This window comes from Nannospalax galili, unplaced genomic scaffold (assembly GCF_000622305.1).
Source record: "Nannospalax galili isolate Female #2095 unplaced genomic scaffold, S.galili_v1.0 scaffold777, whole genome shotgun sequence".
In the NCBI taxonomy this organism is placed as follows: Eukaryota; Metazoa; Chordata; class Mammalia; order Rodentia; family Spalacidae; genus Nannospalax; species Nannospalax galili.
In genome coordinates, this window is record NW_008341810.1 from 2,366,428 (window position 1) to 2,387,526 (window position 21,099).

Here is a 21,099-nt window from a genome sequence, read left to right on the forward strand (position 1 = left end):
TCTTCTCTGGGTTGAAGAGTAACTAGTCATCCTTCTGTAGTAATAGACATGCAACCCTGCCAAATAGAGACATGCTTTAAAATGGTGGAATCTCTAAGCAATATGAAACAGTCACATATTTAATGAAAGGGTACACTTATCAAAAGAAAAATGTGCTAAGTGGTTAAGTGGGGAGCAAGAACAGCTTCACCTTCTAAGTATTAAGTAAATCTTTTAAGTATTTTGTGAAGCCGTGATAGGAATAAGTAAGTTACCTGACTGGAAATGGGGAGAGAGGGTAGCAATAGAAATGAATACAGGATCAAATTTTCAGCAACACCAAAGTCAGTCAAAAGCAAGTACCTGTGAGTTTCCTTAAATGACTTGCTGGATGGTTGTATGGTAACTATATCAGTATAGCTACTGCTTTTTACATCAATTAGGATTGTTAAGGAGAAACTTGACTATAGAGTTCCTAATAACAGCAAACATAAATTCCCTCCAATTAAGTAGTCTAATAAGCTATTTAGGATTTTACCACAATACCCTTTCCTTCCTATTGAACTTCAGCATTCACACGATGTCATCTTGTTGAAAATCCATCCCAGAGAACTATGTGGGAAGAAAGTTAATGTTGCTAAGTGCCTTGGTGTTCAACGACCAGCAGACATACAGTGTTTTCTCTAAAGCACGGTAAGAAATTTACTAACAATTCAGTTTCTTCCTACTAGAAGTTAATATATGAAAATATATGAAAATGGTCAATATGCAAATTCAAATATCACACTAGCTTCTTGCTCTCAGTAAGTGCTATATGCATAAATTTGAACCAATACAATATTTTAAGATTCCTGATTATAATAATGCCTTGGTGTGCAAATGTGCATGTATAATTATGTTCATTTAATTTAATCATGAAAACATTACAGGATCATTTGACTTTTCTCCTCTAAAAGTTCTCTCAGTTTTTTTCAACTAATTAATTCCACTTTGCCTCATCTATAACTCAGCTAGCTGGTCATAGGCAAGGAACATTTAGCTGGCAGGGATATGGTCCCAGTGCTGTGGAATTGTGGACAGCAAGACAGCCTTGAGTGGGAGCCTCTTGCCCTTAGTAATTAAATCATGCTAGGATTTTCAGTAGAATCTTATCTTCAAAATACATGAGTTTTATGTTCATTTCTTTCTGCAAGTTTTTGCTGTCCTTGAATGCTGAGAATTTGCCCTGGGGCAGTCACCTGATTACACAGAAGAGACCTGAAAACCAGCCCATGTGACCCACACATTCCACATGCTTGAGTGGAATGGAGTTTTGGGGACTCTACACAGTTACTGCAATCACATGGGATACTTGAGAACAAGAGGGTGGAGGATATTTCACTTTAACCACACATTGGAAACACAGACAATGCCACAGTAAGTAGAATAAATCAGTCATGAGAAAGATGAAGCCTGACCAGAAGAGGGATCACGTGATATCCCTCACCCACCAAGGAAACTGTGTCCTTCTTCACAGAAAAACTGTTCCTTCCCCAATGTGTTAATAGAGATCACTGAAAAGAAGTAGGTTGCTTTGTACCCATCAATGGAAATCTATACAACATCTTTTCCCCAGGGATTAACTCAGCTTTTGATTAAATCTTTCTGAGATTTAAATCCTGATGTTACAAACCTCCAAGGAACTCCTCTATGAGTTGTGACCTTCTTTATTACTCTCTGTTGTTTGATAAAATACAAAGATTGATTTATAATGATGTATAGCAAGCTGAAAACAAAGAGCAAGGAATGTAGCCCAATGTGAGATTAATATACAGCAAATAGTGCAAAAAAGTAGGCTTTGGTTACAATACTCTATAATTAGTGCTGAGTTACAACTGTGTAGCCAGTAACACTAGTGTCAAATGAGTCTAATAATGTTGTGAGGGCTGTAAATTATATCCAATGATTCGCTAAATAACCTTACAAATAGGAGAAAACTGGCAACGTTGAAAAGAATTTCAACTCACTGTGACACAGCATATCGTTTAGACAGATTTAATTTGAAAGACTTGAAGTGAGACAGGCTTCTTTAAAGAAACTATTCATATCAAGTGTTCATTTACTTTTGATTTCAATAATTATTTTTGCCAATAGCATCATCAAAGATGGAAGTGAGTTAATATTACAGAGCCAATATGAAATGAACACTTCATCTCCCATCAGGATGTCCCAGTATCAAACCAGCAGCTAGTTCTGCATCTTAAAATATCTCATACTCTCTCTGCTTTATTAGAAGGAACAAATTAACCCTTTCAGGAGCACTTGTATTTTTCCAATATCCTGGTTACTCCCAGGCAAAAGATGAAAACTGGCCTACATGACGTAAGTGCAAGTGGAAGATGAGTCAGGTATGCGTGTTTGCTGGATCTCAGGAATACTTAGGAAGCATAGTTGTCATGGATGCAATAATGACATGACATAACAGTAAGGGTTTTTTTTGTTTGTTTGTTTGTTTTAATTTTGCATGTTGACCAAGCAAACTGCCAAATTTTGCTATTGGCACAAAATGGTCTAGAACCTTGAGGAGTATTTCTTATGTCACTTAGCAGATTTTAATCCATTTTATTGATGGCTCCATTGTATTTCTATGATTTACAAACTTTGTTTCTCTCTAAGAAATTTGGCAGGATGAGAAAAAGAGAATATGTTTAGTCATGATTCTCTAGTACTACATTTATGCTGGTCTTGCAAAGCAAATGGTCGAGTGGAAAGGACCATCTGAAATCAGGAAAGGGTAAAGTAGTATAATGCATTTTATCATTAAGGCCACCTTCAGTACCAGGCACAGTAGACATCCTGACAGCAAAACCTGTCAGCAGCTACCAGCTCATCCCATGTATACCCTGATGATTCGCATAGCATAAGGCCTTTCTCCTGCTACAAGTCTTCAAAAAAAAAAAAAAAAAAATCTAGTCTGTCTATAGTAGAATCAGTTTCCACACTGAATATTTAGCTGATATCCCTCAGACAATAGCCTATCCATAAAAATACAGGATTAAGTGCAAAAATCTAAGCCATTTGATAACACCCATGTCACTTTTCACCTTATAGCCTTCATTGTAAAAATCACCACGCTTGCCTTTTATACTTTGAAAGAGAAGACCAAGTAAGATACAGGATGTTCCCATGTCCACAGAGCTTGAGTACACCCATGAATATAGGAAAGAGGGGAAAGGGGGGAAAGGGCCAGAGAGGAAATATAATAATAAGTGAATAATGTGTGCTGATCTGAGAAACATGCCAGCAATCTGGTTCCGATAAATAAGAAAGGCAGAAGTAGATTTGAAACATTCGTTTCCCTTTATTAGCTCAGTGAGGCTGATGTGTACTGCACATTAAAAAAAATCACAGGAATTTTCATACAATGAATAAAACCACAATACATGTAGAATTGGCAGGTGGAAAAGAGCCCAGCAAGGGCCCATCTAATCGCTCACTTTCCCTCTTCAGCATAGTTCAACCAACAATATTACACTTTCACCTACAAATCTTAAAGTAGCTCCATCAAATCAGCAGTTTTCACATTATTGAAAATGTCTGTCACATAGGTACAAATTTAGAATCATCACATTATATTACATGGCTATTCTAGGTCATCTATAGATCAGGTCTTAGACTACAGTGATTGAAGTTCTCGTTACAGCCTTCAAAAAAGGACACATAATCATTACCTACTGTTAGCTCACATCTAAAGGCATGAAACGGGTTCCTTTTTTCAACTGACCCAAACATCACACCCCAATAGTGCCAAGTTCCCTCTGCTGCTTTGAGTGTTGACAGCCCAACCGTTGTTCTGAGTCCTTTAGCAAAAATTGATTTTGTTGCACTGGAAGAAATATTCTGCTACATCTCTTTAAAAAAAAACCCCACATTTCTAAAGCACCAGTTCGGTTACCAAAATTGTAGATGTGGTCCTTACCACAGCACGAAGGCAACAACCACAGTCATCTATCTCAAAGTCTTAGAGATCTATGCTGAAATTTGCCTCCCATGATGGTGGGGTGCATGTGTTCATTGGAAATATTCTCTCTCAAAAGAATTAAGAATGGAAGGAACACAGCTTACAGTTTATATTTTGATGGGCTACCCACAGTGTCTGCATTAAGATACAAAAGCTTCACTAATTTTAGATGCAATTTGAAATCCAAGGAGGAAAACTATCTTCATGGTAACAAGATTTGTCAGACCAGAGGGTGGGGGAAATGAACTAATCGTCAACATGAAATCTGTAGTATTGTCTTTTGATAAGTAAGAAAAGAAACTAAGTATTTCACTCATGTCCACAATCCAGGGCGAAAAAGAGAATGTATTTAAAGTTGGATCACAAAAATTTAAAGGCAAAATAGAGAACGCATCTGGTCCTTAAACACATAACAGGATTTACTAAATATTGATTTCTTAAAAATAATTTATTGCTCTTAATAGTCTTTTTTATTAGTATTCTACAACAGAAGATACTCAAAATTCAGAAAGAAAGACTGTAAACTTTAGTTTGGCGTTCACAAAGAGTTAAAATACCTGCATTTAACCTACAGAACAACAAGGATTAGGCGGATTAAAGATGTGTTACTGTTGTAACGCAGAACCTGTGAACAAAGTTCTTTTATTTCATAGTTATTTATTGCTTTCTATCTACTTAGAAATAAGAAGCCAAAAACTTGCGCAAGCATCCGACAGGACAGACAGTGGATTCACTCAGAACACAGTATGCTGGTGATAAATGAACACAGCTATCAAAACTAGCTGCATCAGCCTGGGGGTGAAACCCATTTTGTAAGATCATGTTGGGTGAGAAAAGGAACAGAACAATTACATAGTAGGTCTAGCACATCTTCCGGAAGAGTCATGCCAGCCAAACAATAGTTGGATCTCAATTTGGAAATCGATTATACACTACAAACTTTTGTGACTTTCATGGCAGGAACTCCACACTCAGATGAAATCCTGATGCTCAAAACGGAGGTGTTTTTCTGAAGATCTTTTATTGTTATTACTAAATTTAGCAGAAGCAATGTCATCAAGAACATGTTGGAGGCCATGCGAGTGTAGTAGGAACATTGCTTCTGCGAGAGCTGTTTCCCCAGTGCAGAACTTACCCTCCAACCTGACAAGCGCCATGCATCCTGGGTACAAAGTCTCCACTGGCTTTATTATTCTCATCATCTCATAATTTATAATAAATAGGCTATCTGCAACTGATAAATATGTCTCTTTAGTAAACAAAGGAATGAAATATCAGTATTTATACAGGATGCATAACTGTAAAAAATACAGATTAAATACCATCATCATACTCTGCCAAGGGAAAGAGATACTGGCTTCAAAGATAGTCTTCAGACACACATTAATTATTGTAAAAATCATACTGTAATTGTTACCTCAGCATTTTGTATCAAATTAAAATCATAAAAATTAAAACAAAACAGCATTTTAAAAAGATTTTTTTGACCTCTAGTTTCAAAACTACTGTTGATAGAGAAAATAAAAACATTTCTTAATGGTTCCCCATTGAGAGACTTTACATAAAATCATGATATCTTCTAGAAAAATTTTAGATGAGAAAATTTCATTCCCCTAACAAATCCAGTGTATAAAACTTCAAAGAAAAACAAGCAACAAGAAAATGTGGAAAAATATCACAGAAGTGGTTAACAGCTTTAGGGGCCTAGGATATTTATTTGTTCACAAGATGTTTAGATGGAAGCTCACCTAAGAAGGGACGGATGTGCGTGAAGCGTGATTTGTTGTAGCTGCACTCAACGGACACACACACTGTCTTTTGTTTTGTTTTGTTTTGTTTTTTTTACAATCAAATATATATAAGCAGTAAGTTCAGCTTCTAAATAGGTTAGTGTACAATAATTGTTTCACCTCATAATTACATTTGAATATTCTTGATTAAGAAAAATTTAGCAGTTTTGAAAAGAAAGCTGCATTTACAGTGCATAGCTGTAACAAAAAAGAACATAGTTTTATCGTATGTACATAAAATAAAAATACTCCATTTAACATCTGTAAATACTTAACTACATCAGAGAATGTAGCAATTACACTATCTGAACACATCCAGAGAGTTCTACTCAACTCTCAGTAGTAATGCAACACCGCGTCCGCTCCTCAGAAAGAACTGCTGAACACGCTCCCCACTTGACCAATGACAAGGCTTTTTAAAATTTGCAGTGGAAGAGCAACATTTTGGACATTTACATGAATGTCAGGACAAAGGACGAACTACAGAAACTTCAAAATGTTAGGAAAGTTTAGCATCTGGTGCTTGCGGTATCCTCTCCCACCCAGATTCCATGGCAAAAGGAAAAAGAAAAAGAAGACAGAGAGAAAGACAGGATATTAGTTCTATGGAACCTGTGGTTTCTTCGGGATTGTCAGAGAATCATTGCATTAAGAGAGAAAGCTTGCTGTAAGTTGGTTTTGCACTTTCTTAAAAGACAGTACGGAGGCTGACGACAGACATCAGCAGTGTCATTTTAGGGTGGTTTGTGAGTTTTCTTTCCTTTTAAATTTATATATATATTTATATTTTTCCTTTTGTATAGAATATGAACATTTTGAAGTTCTAGGTTTTACGTATGTCTTCATGGAACTGCTGCCATTTGAAGTGGTTTGCCCTTGCTTGTTCTGGTCAGGTGCCCCAGTCCTCACATATGCACACGCTACTTCCCCCTCCCAGTGAGCATGCGCGCACACGCACCACACACCACATACACACACACACACACACACACACACACACTCACTCACTCTGTCAGTCACAAGAGCCTCCAGGGAAAGCAAAGCTGACACCCTTGAATAAACATGTGCTTACAGGAAATCATTCTGTCTCTTGCCTCTTCAGCAGCTCTGTTCATGTAAACCATTGCTCTTGTTCTTGTGTTGTTGTATGTTTGCTTTGCTTTGCTTTGTTTTTGTACAGAGAGCGTAAGTAGGAGAAGTTCTAAGTATGACTTGTAAGAGTCTGTTGGGGATGGACACGCTGTCCCGTGAGGTATTCACCATCTTTCTGTCATCCTCAGCCAGGGAACATGTTACCTGCGCAAGCTTCTCTGAGCTTCTTTCAGTAAACTATCAAAATCCAGAGAGTCGTACTTGCTCTTGGCGGAAGCAGGGTCAAAGTCATCTGAGTTTGAATCTGAAAGAAACCCAAGCCAGGTTAGATGTACCCTTTGCAGATGGCCTCTAATGCAATTCAAAATACCCCTTTTGATTGTAATTGAGTTAATCCATATACTTTAAAACAATGTCTAGATTTTAATGAATACATACATGTAAATATAGAATGAAATAGCTTGCTCTCAAAAATAAACATCTATTGACTCATTTACTCAGACTATGCAGGCATAGTAGAGTTTTATATTTAATATTTAATATCTTTAATGATGACCACCCTCCTCCTATCCTGGCAGGTTAAGACTAGCCAACAGCTTAGATCAATGGTACAAACAAAAGTTGGAAATAATTTTCTCATTCAATGGAATTAATTTCATTAAGCACAGAATTCAGTTGAACAGGAGAGAGCACATCATTCCAGAATGTCCACTAAATATCCAATGGACTGCTCCACTTTGGGGCAGGACCATCTAACCCAATGCCACCAGGAACCCTAGCCAGAGTGGGACAAACTGCCCTCAAGTGAGAAGATCTGGGGAAATGCTCCAATTTGTGAGATGGTATCTGAAACTCATCTAACTTTTTATTGTTAGAGGGCAATATTCAGGTATGAAAAAAGAGCAGACTCTTTCCTGGATCTTTAAATTAGTTCAAGTCAGACTGTATGAAAAATACCACATTATCTCAAACAACTCTTCATAAAATAGATGAGATTTAGTAATGTATATAAAGTGCATTTCAGTTAAGGCCAGGCATGGTGGCCTTAATTCCAGCCTTGGGAGGCAGGAGGCAGAGGCAGGTAGATCTCTGTGAGTACGAGGCCAGCCTGGTCTACTGGTCTACATAGTGAGTCCCAGGCCAGCTGGGGGCTACAGGGAGACCCTGTCTCAAAAACCACAAAACAAAACAAAAAAACAAAGTGCATTACAGTTAGAAACGCCTGATCTTTCTCCATTGATTCCTATGAAAAAGGCAGAAAGTTCTTCCTGTCTTAAAAGTGAGAAAGAGTACCTTGGAAATACAACAAAAAACCTCTTGTAAATATTTTACTTCTCTGAAACATATTTATTTGAAGGGAAAATAAAAACATGTCAGAGGGGGCTGCAGAGATGGCTCAGTGGTTATTTAGACAATTATTTCTCATTGATGATTTTGCTCCTAATCAGAAAGTGCTGCTCAGATGTAAAACTTCAAATCTTGGTCTGCAATACTGTACTGCCCACCTGTAGCTAAGGGAGACAACTGGCTATTGTTCTAAAATGATGGATAAATTTGTGTTCTCCCCCTATCTAGAAGCCTTTGAGAGGGAATTGACACTGATTCTAGCCACTCAGTTATCAAAAGGCCTGAAAGTAAATCTTGAATCCATCACTCTAGAGTCCAGCCTTGGCAGGCAAATGAAAAATGAGGAGGAACCCAATAGAAGGATGCTTTTGGAAGCCCTTGTCAAGAAATTCCAATGGACTCTAATATGAACATTTGAAAATTGCCCTGTTCTGACTTTTTTCTAGTTCCGGGTCTAGAATTTGAAATGCTAGTTACTCTTGCCTTTACTTCTCCTTCACATCTCCTATTCACCAGTCAAGGACTTTCTTTTCCCCTTAGAGACAAGAGTTATGCAATTTGGGAGTCTTTTAGTTAGGCCCACTGAAGGGGTACCTCAATTACCTCACCCTGTGTCCCAGTTCAGCATGGAAGAAGCCAGAGTGGTCTGCATCCTGATTCCCTATCTACAAGTTGGGTAACCTCTTTAGAGGATGGTGTGGTAAGAATAGGAGTTAGGAATTGGCTAGGCAGTTAGGGTAAAAAGACCCCAAAGAAAAGTAGCCAGTTTCTTGGCTAAAAGTCACAATGCCCTTGGACCTCCTAGCAACATAACTCATTCCAAAGGCCAAAAATGTCAAAAATATTTGGGAGCTTTTATCTAATCCTTAAAAGATTTTAGGGTTACCTCTTCAGAGGGGGGAGCATGTTAGAGTAGAAAAAAGCCCCATAAGAAAAAAAGAAGAAAAAGTGCATGAAGTTAGGAGAAAAAAGTGATGGGGAGATATGGGAGGAGTTGGAGGGGAGGGAATGGGCATGGATTTGATCAAATGCCCTTATATGCATGTATGAAATTCTCAATAAATTATTTTTTTAACGGAAAAAAAAATTGGGGGGGGGCTGGAGAGATGGCTCAGTGGTTTAGAACACTAGTTGTTCTTGCAGAAGACCTGGGTTCGAATCCAAGTACCCACATGGCAGCTAACAACTGTCTGTAACTCCAGTTTCAGGGGATCCAACAGCCTCTTCTGTCCTCCTCAGGCATTGCATGACATGGGTGCACCTACCTACATTCAGGCAATACATGCATACACATAAAATAAAAATAATAAGTAATTTTTTAAAAAAAGGTTAAAAAAACTTTTGGGAAGACATTGATGATTTTACTAATTATATGCTTATTTCATGTTTTTCTTAGAATGAATTACAATAGAAGAACTCAAACGACAAAAGTTTAAAAGTAGATGACATGGAAGCCTAAAGATTGATGTGAAAACATGCTTTGCTGAGGTTGTGTCTGTGGCTCAGAGGTAGAGCACTGGCCTATCAAGTAAAAGCTCTGGGTTCAACCCCCAGCATAAAAAGGAAAGAAGGAGGGGGGAGGGAGGAGAGGGAGGAGGGAAACAGAGACAGAGGAAGAAGGGAGGAGGGACAAACAAACAGGAAGAAGGGAAAGATGGGAGAAGAGGAGGTAAGGAGAGAGGCAAGGACAGAAAGATTTTGCTGAAAAGGCTGCGATGCTACAATCTCTCCAGCATCAGTCTGACTACCTGTATGCCAGATTCATTCTCAACCTTAAATTTAAACCCTAAGAAAATCCTCCATTTTTTTTCATTACTACAAATCCTGTCTACAGAAATTTTTTTTCCAGCAAGACTTTCCAGGTAAAATCAATTGTACTCTTCTTGTTCAGGCAGAAAAGCCAGGACAAACATGGCCAATGCTTCCTTAATAACACCCCCAATAGCTAATTCTAAAATTATATTGGCTTCAGCTTTTTCTCTTCACAGCCTCATGAATGGTTTCCTTATATTACTGAAAGTTCATGAACGGACAATATTCAAATCACAAATTTTTGTAGAGACAAAAATTAATTTTAACTCAGAAGAAGAGATTGATTTGACATCACAACGTCATTTGCATGGACAAGATGAAACGGTCTCCCAGTGAGTGTAGTGTGTAGGGCAAAAGCAGCACGGAACCACGACATGTTGCAACTTTTTTTCTGGGAGGGAATTTAGAGAATTCAGTTGTCTAATGTTGGATTATTCTAAGTATGGCTCAGAATTTGGTACTTTCATTGGTAAACATTCAAAATACTGAGAAATTGCATTTCTTAAGAGTTTCTTTAATGTGTATTTTAATGTGTAGTAGTGTGTCCACATGCACAAACACACACATTATGCCTCCTAGTTGGTGTCCAAAGGACTTTTTTCTGTTGATGAGACAGAATGTAGCCACGTGTCATGTGTGAGAAGGTGCTGGAACTCAGTAAGATGTAAAAAAGACTATGGGAATAACTTGGAAGCCACCCTAATTAATTTTCAAAAGAAATTATTATAAATAATGATCCTGTATTAAGAGAAACAAATCACATTACATTTGTATTATTAACATTTGGATGATTGTTGGCTCCAGGTAGGTCTTCAAATTAATGTTTGTTGAATGAATGCATTAATCTTCGACGCCTGAATATTATTAAAACCAGGGTTGAAAATATTTGTGTTGGGATCTGGGAGTGATTCAGCTATAAATGGCAAGGAAACACGTAAAGTTATGTATACATTCAAGAGCTAATACTGTAAATACACTTTCTGAGCTAATAAAGAAATATGATGGATGTATTATTTCATTTTTTGTTATATGTATGAACATAACTTCTATGCATAACTAATTCCTGATCAAAACTATTATTATTCATAATACAGTCCCATCCTTCTGTTCTGACTCTGTCTTTCTTGTTTAATATATTTTATCAAGATAATTTTTTTAGAAAGATCCATTTGCTTATCAGACAGTAAATAGAAACAACATCATGATTCATAAGCAGCAGATTTCAAATCCTGGTTTTACCACGCAGTCTTGATCAAGTCACATTAAATTTTCATTTTCATTTATAAAACTGGCTGATATATAGTAGTTGGAATCATTATGGTTTGCTCTAATAATATTGTAGTCATCATTAACTAGTTTCAATAGCAGAACAATGGGATGTGTGAGGAGGTAACTTCATTTGGAGGAGCAAATAAAAACAAAATAAAATGATAGAATCTATCTCAAATGATAGCCCCTTTTATTTTCTAGGTAAAATTAATATGTTTGTCACTTTTTGTTACATTTTAACCTATGCAAGAGCTTCTAATCCCTTTATGTAACCAGTATGTTACTATGTTCCTCATATTAGGGTTTACACGTCTTGGATCATTTAATCTAAATTCTTCAGGGGAAGAAAGGCAAGAAGTGAGATTTTCATTGCACTCCAAAGCGTGACCCTCGTGTTGATTCTTCCATTTAAAAACAGTTCTAAATTTCTAACTTCTCATTCCTAACATTTTAAATTATAATAATAACTGCTATTATTCTATGCCAGACACTGTTATAACAGTTCCTACATACACACTTAACATACCTTTACTACAACACTATAATGTATTTTACATTGAAAGAACCAGAAGCTAAAGGAGCTGAAATGCCCATCCAGAAAGAGCAGTAAGCCAGGTCTTAAATGCAGGGTGGTATGATTCTAAAGCTAAGGTTATTTTGACTATGACTACCTCATGAATATGCTTAGAAAATCCACTCCTTGTATCCCCAAAGTGCTTACAATGGGCTACACATACCATTTATATCCACAGCGAACATCAAACATGCTTTTCGATGCATGCTTTTTAAGGCATGAGTCAAGCAATGGCAGATTTTCTATGGCTGCTGGCTAGGCAGGGAGATAAGGAGAGAAGGAGCATTCTTTGGAGAAATATTTCAGGGAGACACCAGTTCAATTTGGAAATACCATCTAATCCTCCCTCTACCATGATGAATCATGATCTAAAGACCCCTCTAGGTATCTTGTTTTAAACTCTAGATGTTTTGAGAGACTAGAAACACCCTAGACTCTGTCACTAAAGAAAATAAGTCAAATCAACTCACGGCTTCAATCTGTCTTGACTGTTTTTATCAGCCAACATTTGAACAAATGACTTGCCAGGTTTTATATTTTCATCCCTAGGTCTCTATCTCTCTAACAGTCACTGCCTCTCCCCTGCTTCATGCTATCTATTTAGTGTGTGAAGTGAATTATAGCATATTCCCCTGAACAATGCACAGGACCTATATCAATTATTCTAGGAAGACATAACTGTGTTAGAAAGGAAAAAAGAAATCCCAGTATCTGGTATTCATTTCTTCCTTTGTACTACTTCAGATCAATTGAAAGAGGCTAACTAATAATTCTGAGGAAGAGATGTATACGCTCATTTTATGCTTACTACAAATTAATTTAAAATCATTGTCATATGCACATTTGCCACTTTTCTTCATTCCTTCCTCAAAGAATTAAAAGACTTATAACACACACATTAGATGGGGGATGGCATTCAAAGAGACAAAACTAGAATTGGAAAGAAAATTAAGACGTCTATTACAGCCTTATTTATAACATCAAAAAATTAAAAATTGAATACATGTGTAGCTATAATGGAATTACTAATTGCCCAACTGAATACTATGTAACCACTAAAATAGGTGCATAAATTATTTTAATCTGTGAATTACATAAGGAGCAAATTTTTATACTATGGTTATGGAAAGTACTACTTAAATCATATGTGCATAAATAAGCACATATGTTCACATATATAATATGGCCTCAACTATAAGAAATTAAGCACCACCTCCCCCTAATCCAGAGGAACAAAACTAGAGGTTAACGAATCTTGGAAGCCTAGGAAACCCAGAGGGAAATGTGATGCCCCCCAAATCCCATGAGAAATGCCCCTATAGTGTCTAAACATTAGTGCATATGTATATCTGGGAACTGCTTGGCAAAGAACACAGTGCCAGATAGAAGAGACTTCCCTTTGAATGGTTTGTGAGAGTGGTTCAGGAGACTCCCAAAATAACACAGGCTATTGCCAAATCTCTTAGTTACCTCCCAGAACTAGTAGATAAGACCCTACTACTGAAGACACAACATACTTTGGGAACAGGACTTGGAGCAATGGAGCAGGAACTGACCTGGAAGCCTTCTACCCAAGGTTTAGCTACCATAGTACTAGATGATATTATGCAAACTGCCAAGGGAGAAAAATAATCAGTGGTCCAACTCAGCCCTAAATCCTAATAACCACAACGACTGGTGGCAAACTACCACTATTGGTGTAGCAGTGGCACTGTTATCTGGGGGACAATAAACAGCTATCTAATTGGGCTTAAAGCCCTCTTAATGGGAATGAGCTCATGGGTGGCACTGTAAACACAGCCAAATACTCATGGCAGGGGAGGACACAGATCCTAGAGAAAACCCTATCTCCTTCATATCTCTAGACAAATGAAATTTCTTACTATATGTTAAATATGGATCCTTATATTTATAGACAACCATGCCACACAACACTCATCAAAGAAGCTCCTTTTTGTAACATATAGAGGCTACTGTAGAATTCCACAACTGATCAGACATAGAGAATATATGTCTCAGAGATGCCTAATACTAGATGACCCATCTATACAGTTGAACCTGTACCCTTAGGGTTCATGGAACATAGCAGAATGAGGGGTAGAGAGAAAACCAATGCATCCCTCAACTCCCACCAGTGAAGCTTCCTTATACAACAGAGTGTGATGCACACGGAAGGCCACATCTGGTCAAGTTGTAAAGAATAAGAGACTTGAGAGTGTGGATCCACAGAGTGTGATGCACACGGAAGGCCACATCTGGTCAAGTTGTAAAGAATAAGAGACTTGAGAGTGTGGATCCGTGGATAGGACTCCTATATTGAACCTCACGCACCCATGGTTCAAGGACCATTTTGGAAAAGGGGATGGAAAGATTGTTAGAGCCAGGGCTGGTTCACGAACGCAGGGCCACTTTCAGGCCACTGGAAGCTTGCACATGTGAATTTATGGCAATTGTGGTACAGGACCCATATCAACCCAATTAGACAAGGGGCCAGAGGGGCAGAGAGAAATGGGTGGCAGGCTGCCAGAGACTGAGAACTGTTAGAGACTGACTGATGCTAGATGAGGGAGAGTATGCCTTACATAGGATCTCTAGATGGGTTGACTAGACTCCGGTGGATGAAATCATACTGAAGGACATCTGGGTACAAATGCTTGACTGGATAGGACTTAACATGTATCGTGAGGTCCAGTGGAATGATGGGGGGGGGTGGATGGGAAAAAGAAATTAAATTTGATTAAAAACTGTTGTATAAAATTACAAAAGCACAATAAAACTTTTTTTAAAGAAGTTAAGAATTCCAAGACAAAGTACTAGAAAACAGTGAGCTCAGTTGGTCATAGTGGTTATATGTGGGTGACAGACTGATAGGGGATTTTACTTTTCTTCCTGAAATTCTCCTTTTGGACAGAAAATATGTATATATAATATTATGTTATATGATTTTAACCACCTGTCAAATGGAGATGATAATAATGCATATCTTCTAATAGGATCTTGTCTCTCAAGTGGGAAAAATGGTTTCAGAGCGTCTGGTGCAATATGTAGGATCTGGAAACACTCAGTAAATAAGGCTTGTTTTATCCTCAGGGATGTAAGTACGTGGCCATTTACCTAATGAACTTCAACTTTCTCCTCTCAAGTGTAATTCATAGAAAATGAGACTATTTCTAAGAGTTTGTAAAATAATGCCAAAATAAAAGCAAGTATTTTGCATATTCTGATCCATAAAACCATGATGATAGTGCTGGAGTTTATACAGTGGATTGAGGGTAGGCATGAAACACAAACACAGATTATAGATATACACATGTGCACAACTTAAGCACAAGTGGATACACACATGCACACATAAAACATAACTCCACAAACACTTCAAATGGTGCAGGTTTTAACAACTATTTATATAAGAACTTCTGCCCTTAATGGCAAAAACCTAAACACCCTGTTTCTGAAAGTGTCATGTATCCTATTAAAAAACTTATATTCACATATTACCTTCAGTAAAATAAAGTGATGGCCTAGTGGTGCCTCTGGAATGTGCTCACTTCCACTTTGAGCTCTACATTATAGGTCTGTCCTTTCACGTACAACAGTAATGTACCATACCTAGGTCTGCATAGTTAGACTTGAAAAACTGCTTGCGTCCACAAAAGTACAGCTCGAAGTCAGTTTCGTTCGACCTGCGTAAAGTATATCCGTTTTCAAGAGCAGCGAAAGCATCACAGGTGTAACGGTAGGTGATGAAACCATAGTTGTCTCTGCAATGGCAGGGAAGAGGCATTCAGAACTGGTTGGCTGCATCAGCACAGAGGACTGTCACCCCTTTTATGGGAGGCACTACTGGTGCCAGCATCCCTGCCACCACATCCATTTATCAGTGTGATTGTCCTGTCAAGCAGCTAAATACTTATTTCTGAGACAGGAAATCTCAACTAGAAAGATTAATAAATAGAGATGAAAGAAAATAAATAAGGTTCTGAACTCAACATGTCATCTGTCAAAGCACTTACATTGGCAACTCCCATCCCAGTAATCTTAGGGCCATAATTTTTTACATACGTCAGCTTCTAAACAAGAAATAATCTTGAAGATTCTCACCCATCATCCCGCAGATTTACTGTGCATTCCTCAATTTCACCAAAAACTTCAAAGCGGTCCCTCAGTTCTGTCCGCGTTATGTCAGGTCTGATTTTACCAACGTAAATCACACGCCGTTCTTCCTATGGGGGAAAAGTAAGGTGAGTGTTTTGCTACTTCTGGAGATAGAAAAGAAAATTATCCACTAGAAATGTCCATGAATGTAAAATTGTGTATAAGAAGAACTCACAGAGCATGCCCATTAGAGCTAACCAAACAGCACCCCTAAAGAAAGACCACACAGAGCCAAGTTTGACTTTCCCTGTCTTCACTCCAGCCTCTTCACCATACTTAAGCTTTCTCCTCTTTTCTACTTTTCCTGTCTATTCTGATCTTTCTCACTATGTTTTCGAAAAGAAATTCCTGCAGCGAGTTCTGTTAAGTCACTGAAAAGGTAATAGTACCTACAAAATATATGAACACATGACTCAGTTATTAACTTCAAAATTGGTACAATATCTTGCTTGGCTTATAAACCACTTAATCCCCCATCAATTTAGAATTCTAATCAGAAGATGTACAAATGTTAATCTCTTGAAAGGGTGGTTCTTAATCTCCAATAACATAAACTTCACTTAAGGTGTATGTTCAAAATTCATTTACCCAGAAACTTAACAATAAAAACAATGGGAAGAAAATATTCAACTCTCTTCATCAGTAGCAAGAACACACAGTGATTCTTATGTATGTGGCCTAAACACAACAATTTGAGAAATATAGTCTTAAAATGTATCTCATTTTAAGCTATGAATCTTTAAGGAATAAGTGCTGAAAAAAAAAAGACTACAAATTTTATTTTTCCAATAGATACAGTCTTATTTTAGAACCAGATGAGAGGGGTGTGGCCCAGTTTTCACAAGTGAAGTCAATATCATCATAATCTAAATCAGAAATTTATGACCTGTGAAATATGGGAAGACTACACTGTAGCCTGAAGACAAGACTCCCTTTCTGCAAAACTGGGGATCATCGCTGGTGATAGAACTAATCTTTCTTTTTTGTTTTAACACAAGGCCAAGGCCAAAGGAGATGGCATCTCTCAAAACTGAGGAAAGTTTTGAAGACTATTTGGAGCAAATAGAATTTGCTTACCAACCAGAACATATGTTACCAGGGACAACCAAAACAAAACGAATTTGAGGTTGCAGAGATTTGAGTTAAATCAAAACAAAGGCTGGGGACTGTAAGTCTAAAATCAAGGTTCGGCTGCCAAAGAGTTTCCTCCGTACACAAATCCCATTCTTGAAAGGTGCAAAAGTTACTTAAGGCTTAAGGTGAAAAAATGTCTTTAAAAATTGGATGATTTTCCTCTTCACATACCATCTATCAGCAAATGATCTGCTGCAGCCTGAGAACTCAACAGTACCTGTGAAATGTAGCTCAACAACTTGTAGGCTCTGTAGATTTCTCTGTGGTCTGCTCACCTATGGCTGCTCATTTTACCACAGGTAACACGCCTGTGTATTTTCATCAAGGAAATAAGTTCCTCTGAGTTTCAGATTCCAATAACCAATTAAGTACTGGAACCAGTTAAGCAATGGACCTCCTCTAGGACTCTTAAAATGGAACAACCTCACCCAAATTACACTCCCTAGCTTCACACATACCTAGTGTCCCTTTCTCTTCTATCAGTGGAGTTGCCATCTAGTAGTCCTACTCAGGACGATTTATCCCCTCCACATAGTAAATCACTCGCCAGGTCATGTTGAGCTTTACTTCTTTAATGTTTCACCTTTATTTCTTCTTCCTTATATCAGGCTTCCAACTCCCCTTTCTGGACTAGTACAATAGTATTTTAACTTGGATCCCTGTGTCTGTGCTTTCTTCCTCCAATTTATCCTTTTCCCACAGACAGAATAGTCTTTGATAAGTTTACAGAAATTCAGGCAGGTCAATGACCATCTAAATTAAACATTTTAATTGTTTCTAGAACTTTTAATAAGACATTTAAATCATTAGCAAGACCTGTTAGGTGGGCCTTGTAAGATGTGGACTTATTATGGACTTCTCTCCTATGTCCCATCCTTTTCTTGACTCCAGTTTCCATGCTGAGCCTTGTTGGCCCCAAGCTAATACCGTGTTCCTTCTCAAAGCCTTTCCACAAGGTGTTATGCTGCTGCCTGGATTATGTTTCCTACACTGCACCCCCAAGTAACAAGTACTCCCTAGAATTACATCAAGCACCACTCATTTCTTTGAGACTTCAGATGATGTCAGAATTCCTATGAGCTGCTCTTATAGAAAAACTCTGTATCTCCTCTGCAGTTCTTTGCCTAATATAATTAAATAATTATAGTTTGCTCATTGCTCAGTGCCTGTCTCCCCAGTACATTCATAAGAGTAGGGACTATATCTTACCTTTGCACTACTTTATGATAAATGTCAATGAAACATAAGAGAATCTTAATAAATATTTGTTGCAAAATAGTGATCAATTAGTGATTTTTAGTACTAACCCTGTTCTTGTTCCAAAGATGCCTAGTCTTTACTCTGAGACATTCTGGCCCAAAGTAGAGTGTGATTTCAGAATAGTACTCTTATGGGAGAAGACTTGTCCAGGTATCTCAGCTGAATGAATTAACAAAGCAAATTTACACATTCAAGAATGAGAGCTATAGAAGAGCTGCATATCCACTGGTTTTTACTCATTATAAAATATTGCCTCTGTGGGCTGGAGAGATGGCTCAGCAGTTAAGAACACTGGCTGTTCTTACAGAAGATCCAGGTTCGAATCCCAGCACCCACATGGCAGCTAACAACTGTCCTTAACTCCAGTCCCAGGGGATCCAACAGCCTCTTCTGACCTCCACAGGCATTGCACGATATGGGTGCACTTACCTACATGCAGGCAATACAAGCATACACATAAAATAAAAAATAAATAAATATTTTTTTTAAAGTAAAAAAAAAAAATCACATCTGGAAATCAGAGGCAGGATTCCACTGAAACAGTTGGTACACAGTACCTCTGACAATGATTACTAAGTCTACAAAGTGACCAGATGGACTAAAGCAAGCAGATCTGTAGATTCAGTTCCATGTAGATTGTATGTCTTATTTGAAGGCTGTAACTGTTTATCCAGAGCACCCAGCACAGCTGGACTGTCAGTGAACAGAAATGGTTGGTGAGGCTCCTGCCCAAGCAGCACTGCACATGCTAGCAAGAGAATCATAACATCACATTCCATTCTATTTATACTCCCAGTTTCAGCCCACCAGCCAAATGTGATGGGACTGTTATCTAAACTTAAACTTCCTGGCGCCTGCTTGCATGGTGTTATGGATTGTTTTTAATGGGCCTTTTAGGAAAGTTACTACTGTATAGAAGGAAGGAGAGAGAAAGAAATGGAGCCATAGCACTGAAATTGCTCAGCTACCATTACGGGAATACACACAGCCTATGTATTCAAGGAAATGTGAACTTAAAGCTAAAATCGACCATATGTACACCCATATGCACACATATTGGGACAGTTTCTGAATTGCATCTTTACACAAAGCTGTATGCAACAACGATCCCCACAAAAAGAGATAAACCAGAGGACCTTCTACAATGGGGACCAATATATTCCACAGCAAAAGAAAATGTAACCTAGGAGAGAGAGAGAAGAACGCCAAGGGCTGCACCTCTAAAGCTCAAATTACCTTTCAATCTATTGTCTTCTTTTATGAAATACAGGAATGGGCTATGTCCTGCTACCTTACAAAGACCAAAGATTGACTATGTGCTGGAATTTTCATTTGAAAAAATATTGAAGTGCTTTGTTTTCCATGTGCTAAAATGAAAATAAAGGGTAGGCATGTAAAAGTCTAGAAAGCAAAGACAAAGATCTTCCTGAGATTGGCAAAGATGTCTAGCACAGAATCAGTCCTTTTAACAAGTTGCCATTGAATTAGACGGATGAATAGATTCCATATCTTTAAAAAACCTTAACATTTGCAGCCAATTTTTCAAGACATTAATTTCTAAACAGGAGATGAAAGGAAAAGAAATCAAAATGCTTAATAACATTTCCAACATCTTAAGGGCTTGAAGGAACTCAGAACCTTTGGAAAAGTCTGCTGAAAAATTATTTTCAGACCAGTTTTCACTATTGAGGATGGAACATTTGTCAAATAACTTTTAGCTTAAATTTTCACAAAGTCTAGTCTGCTGATGGGGTGGATAATAAAATTAAAGATTTATGTTGCATTAACAGCACCAGTAAATCCTCATTATCCTAAAACATGGGAGATAAATACAGAAAAATTGACTAAATTAACTAATTTTGTGCACTAAAATCTTTATCAAGATGAGAATAGAGTTAGCTAGTTAGCTGGGGCAAACAAGCAATGGCTGTTTCTCATCAAATAACAGGTGACTCTTTGTGAGGATGGTTTGAGTGAGGAACGACAGGAAGCCACCAGTATGCTAATGAAGCATCAGCATTCATTCTACTCTGAATAGGCAAGTACTGTGTTTGACACTTCTTAATGGATTATATCGGTAAAATCTCTTTTAGTCCTACATACCAACATGGAAGAGTCTGATATAATTCAGGTTTTGGTTCCCAGAACTTTTTCATTCTACATTTCTAAGTTAGAGCAACAAAAAATTTGTCCTGCTCTGCTAAGGAAATTCTATTTCAAACTTCTGTCAAAATTCTCAAGATAGTGTTAAAGGTATAGCTCAATGGTAGAGCATATTTTTAGCATACAAAGCACCTCTGGGTTCAATACCCAGGCCCCCCTCCACACATAAATACATAGTCCCAAGAGAATATGAACGCTATGCATGACTGAGAGGTATAGTTAAATATTCTTACTAAAAGAAAAGGTAAGGGTGCTGGAGAGATGGCTCAAGGGTTAAGAGCACTGACTACTTTTCCAGGAGACCCAGGTTCAATTCCCAGAACCCACATGGTGGCTAACAATCATATATAAGTCCAGTTCAGGGGGATCCAACACCCTCTTGTGGCCTCCATGGGCTTTGCACAACACAGATGCACTTACATACACGCAGGTAAAGCACTCATACAGATAAAATAAATATAAATAAATCAAGAAGAAGGAGAAGAGGAGGAGGAGGAGGAGGAGGAGGAAGAGGAGGAGGAGGA

At 37.8% G+C, this 21,099-nt stretch overlaps 1 protein-coding gene across 3 annotated transcripts in view; it reads right to left on the reverse strand.

Moving 5' to 3' along the window:
- Positions 1 to 3,295: 3,295 nt before the first annotated feature.
- Positions 3,296 to 21,099, reverse strand: part of Ppargc1a (PPARG coactivator 1 alpha) — a 708,292-nt gene continuing 690,488 nt past the window's right edge. For all 3 annotated transcript variants that reach the window (XM_008837326.3, XM_008837325.2, XM_029565537.1), the window contains 3 exons: positions 15,965 to 16,086; positions 15,473 to 15,624; positions 3,296 to 7,165 (listed from right to left, as the gene is read on the reverse strand). In XM_008837326.3, the coding sequence (XP_008835548.1) occupies positions 7,062 to 7,165; positions 15,473 to 15,624; positions 15,965 to 16,086 (378 nt within the window). In that variant the 3' untranslated portion in view covers positions 3,296 to 7,061. The remainder of the gene's footprint in view (positions 7,166 to 15,472; positions 15,625 to 15,964; positions 16,087 to 21,099) is intronic.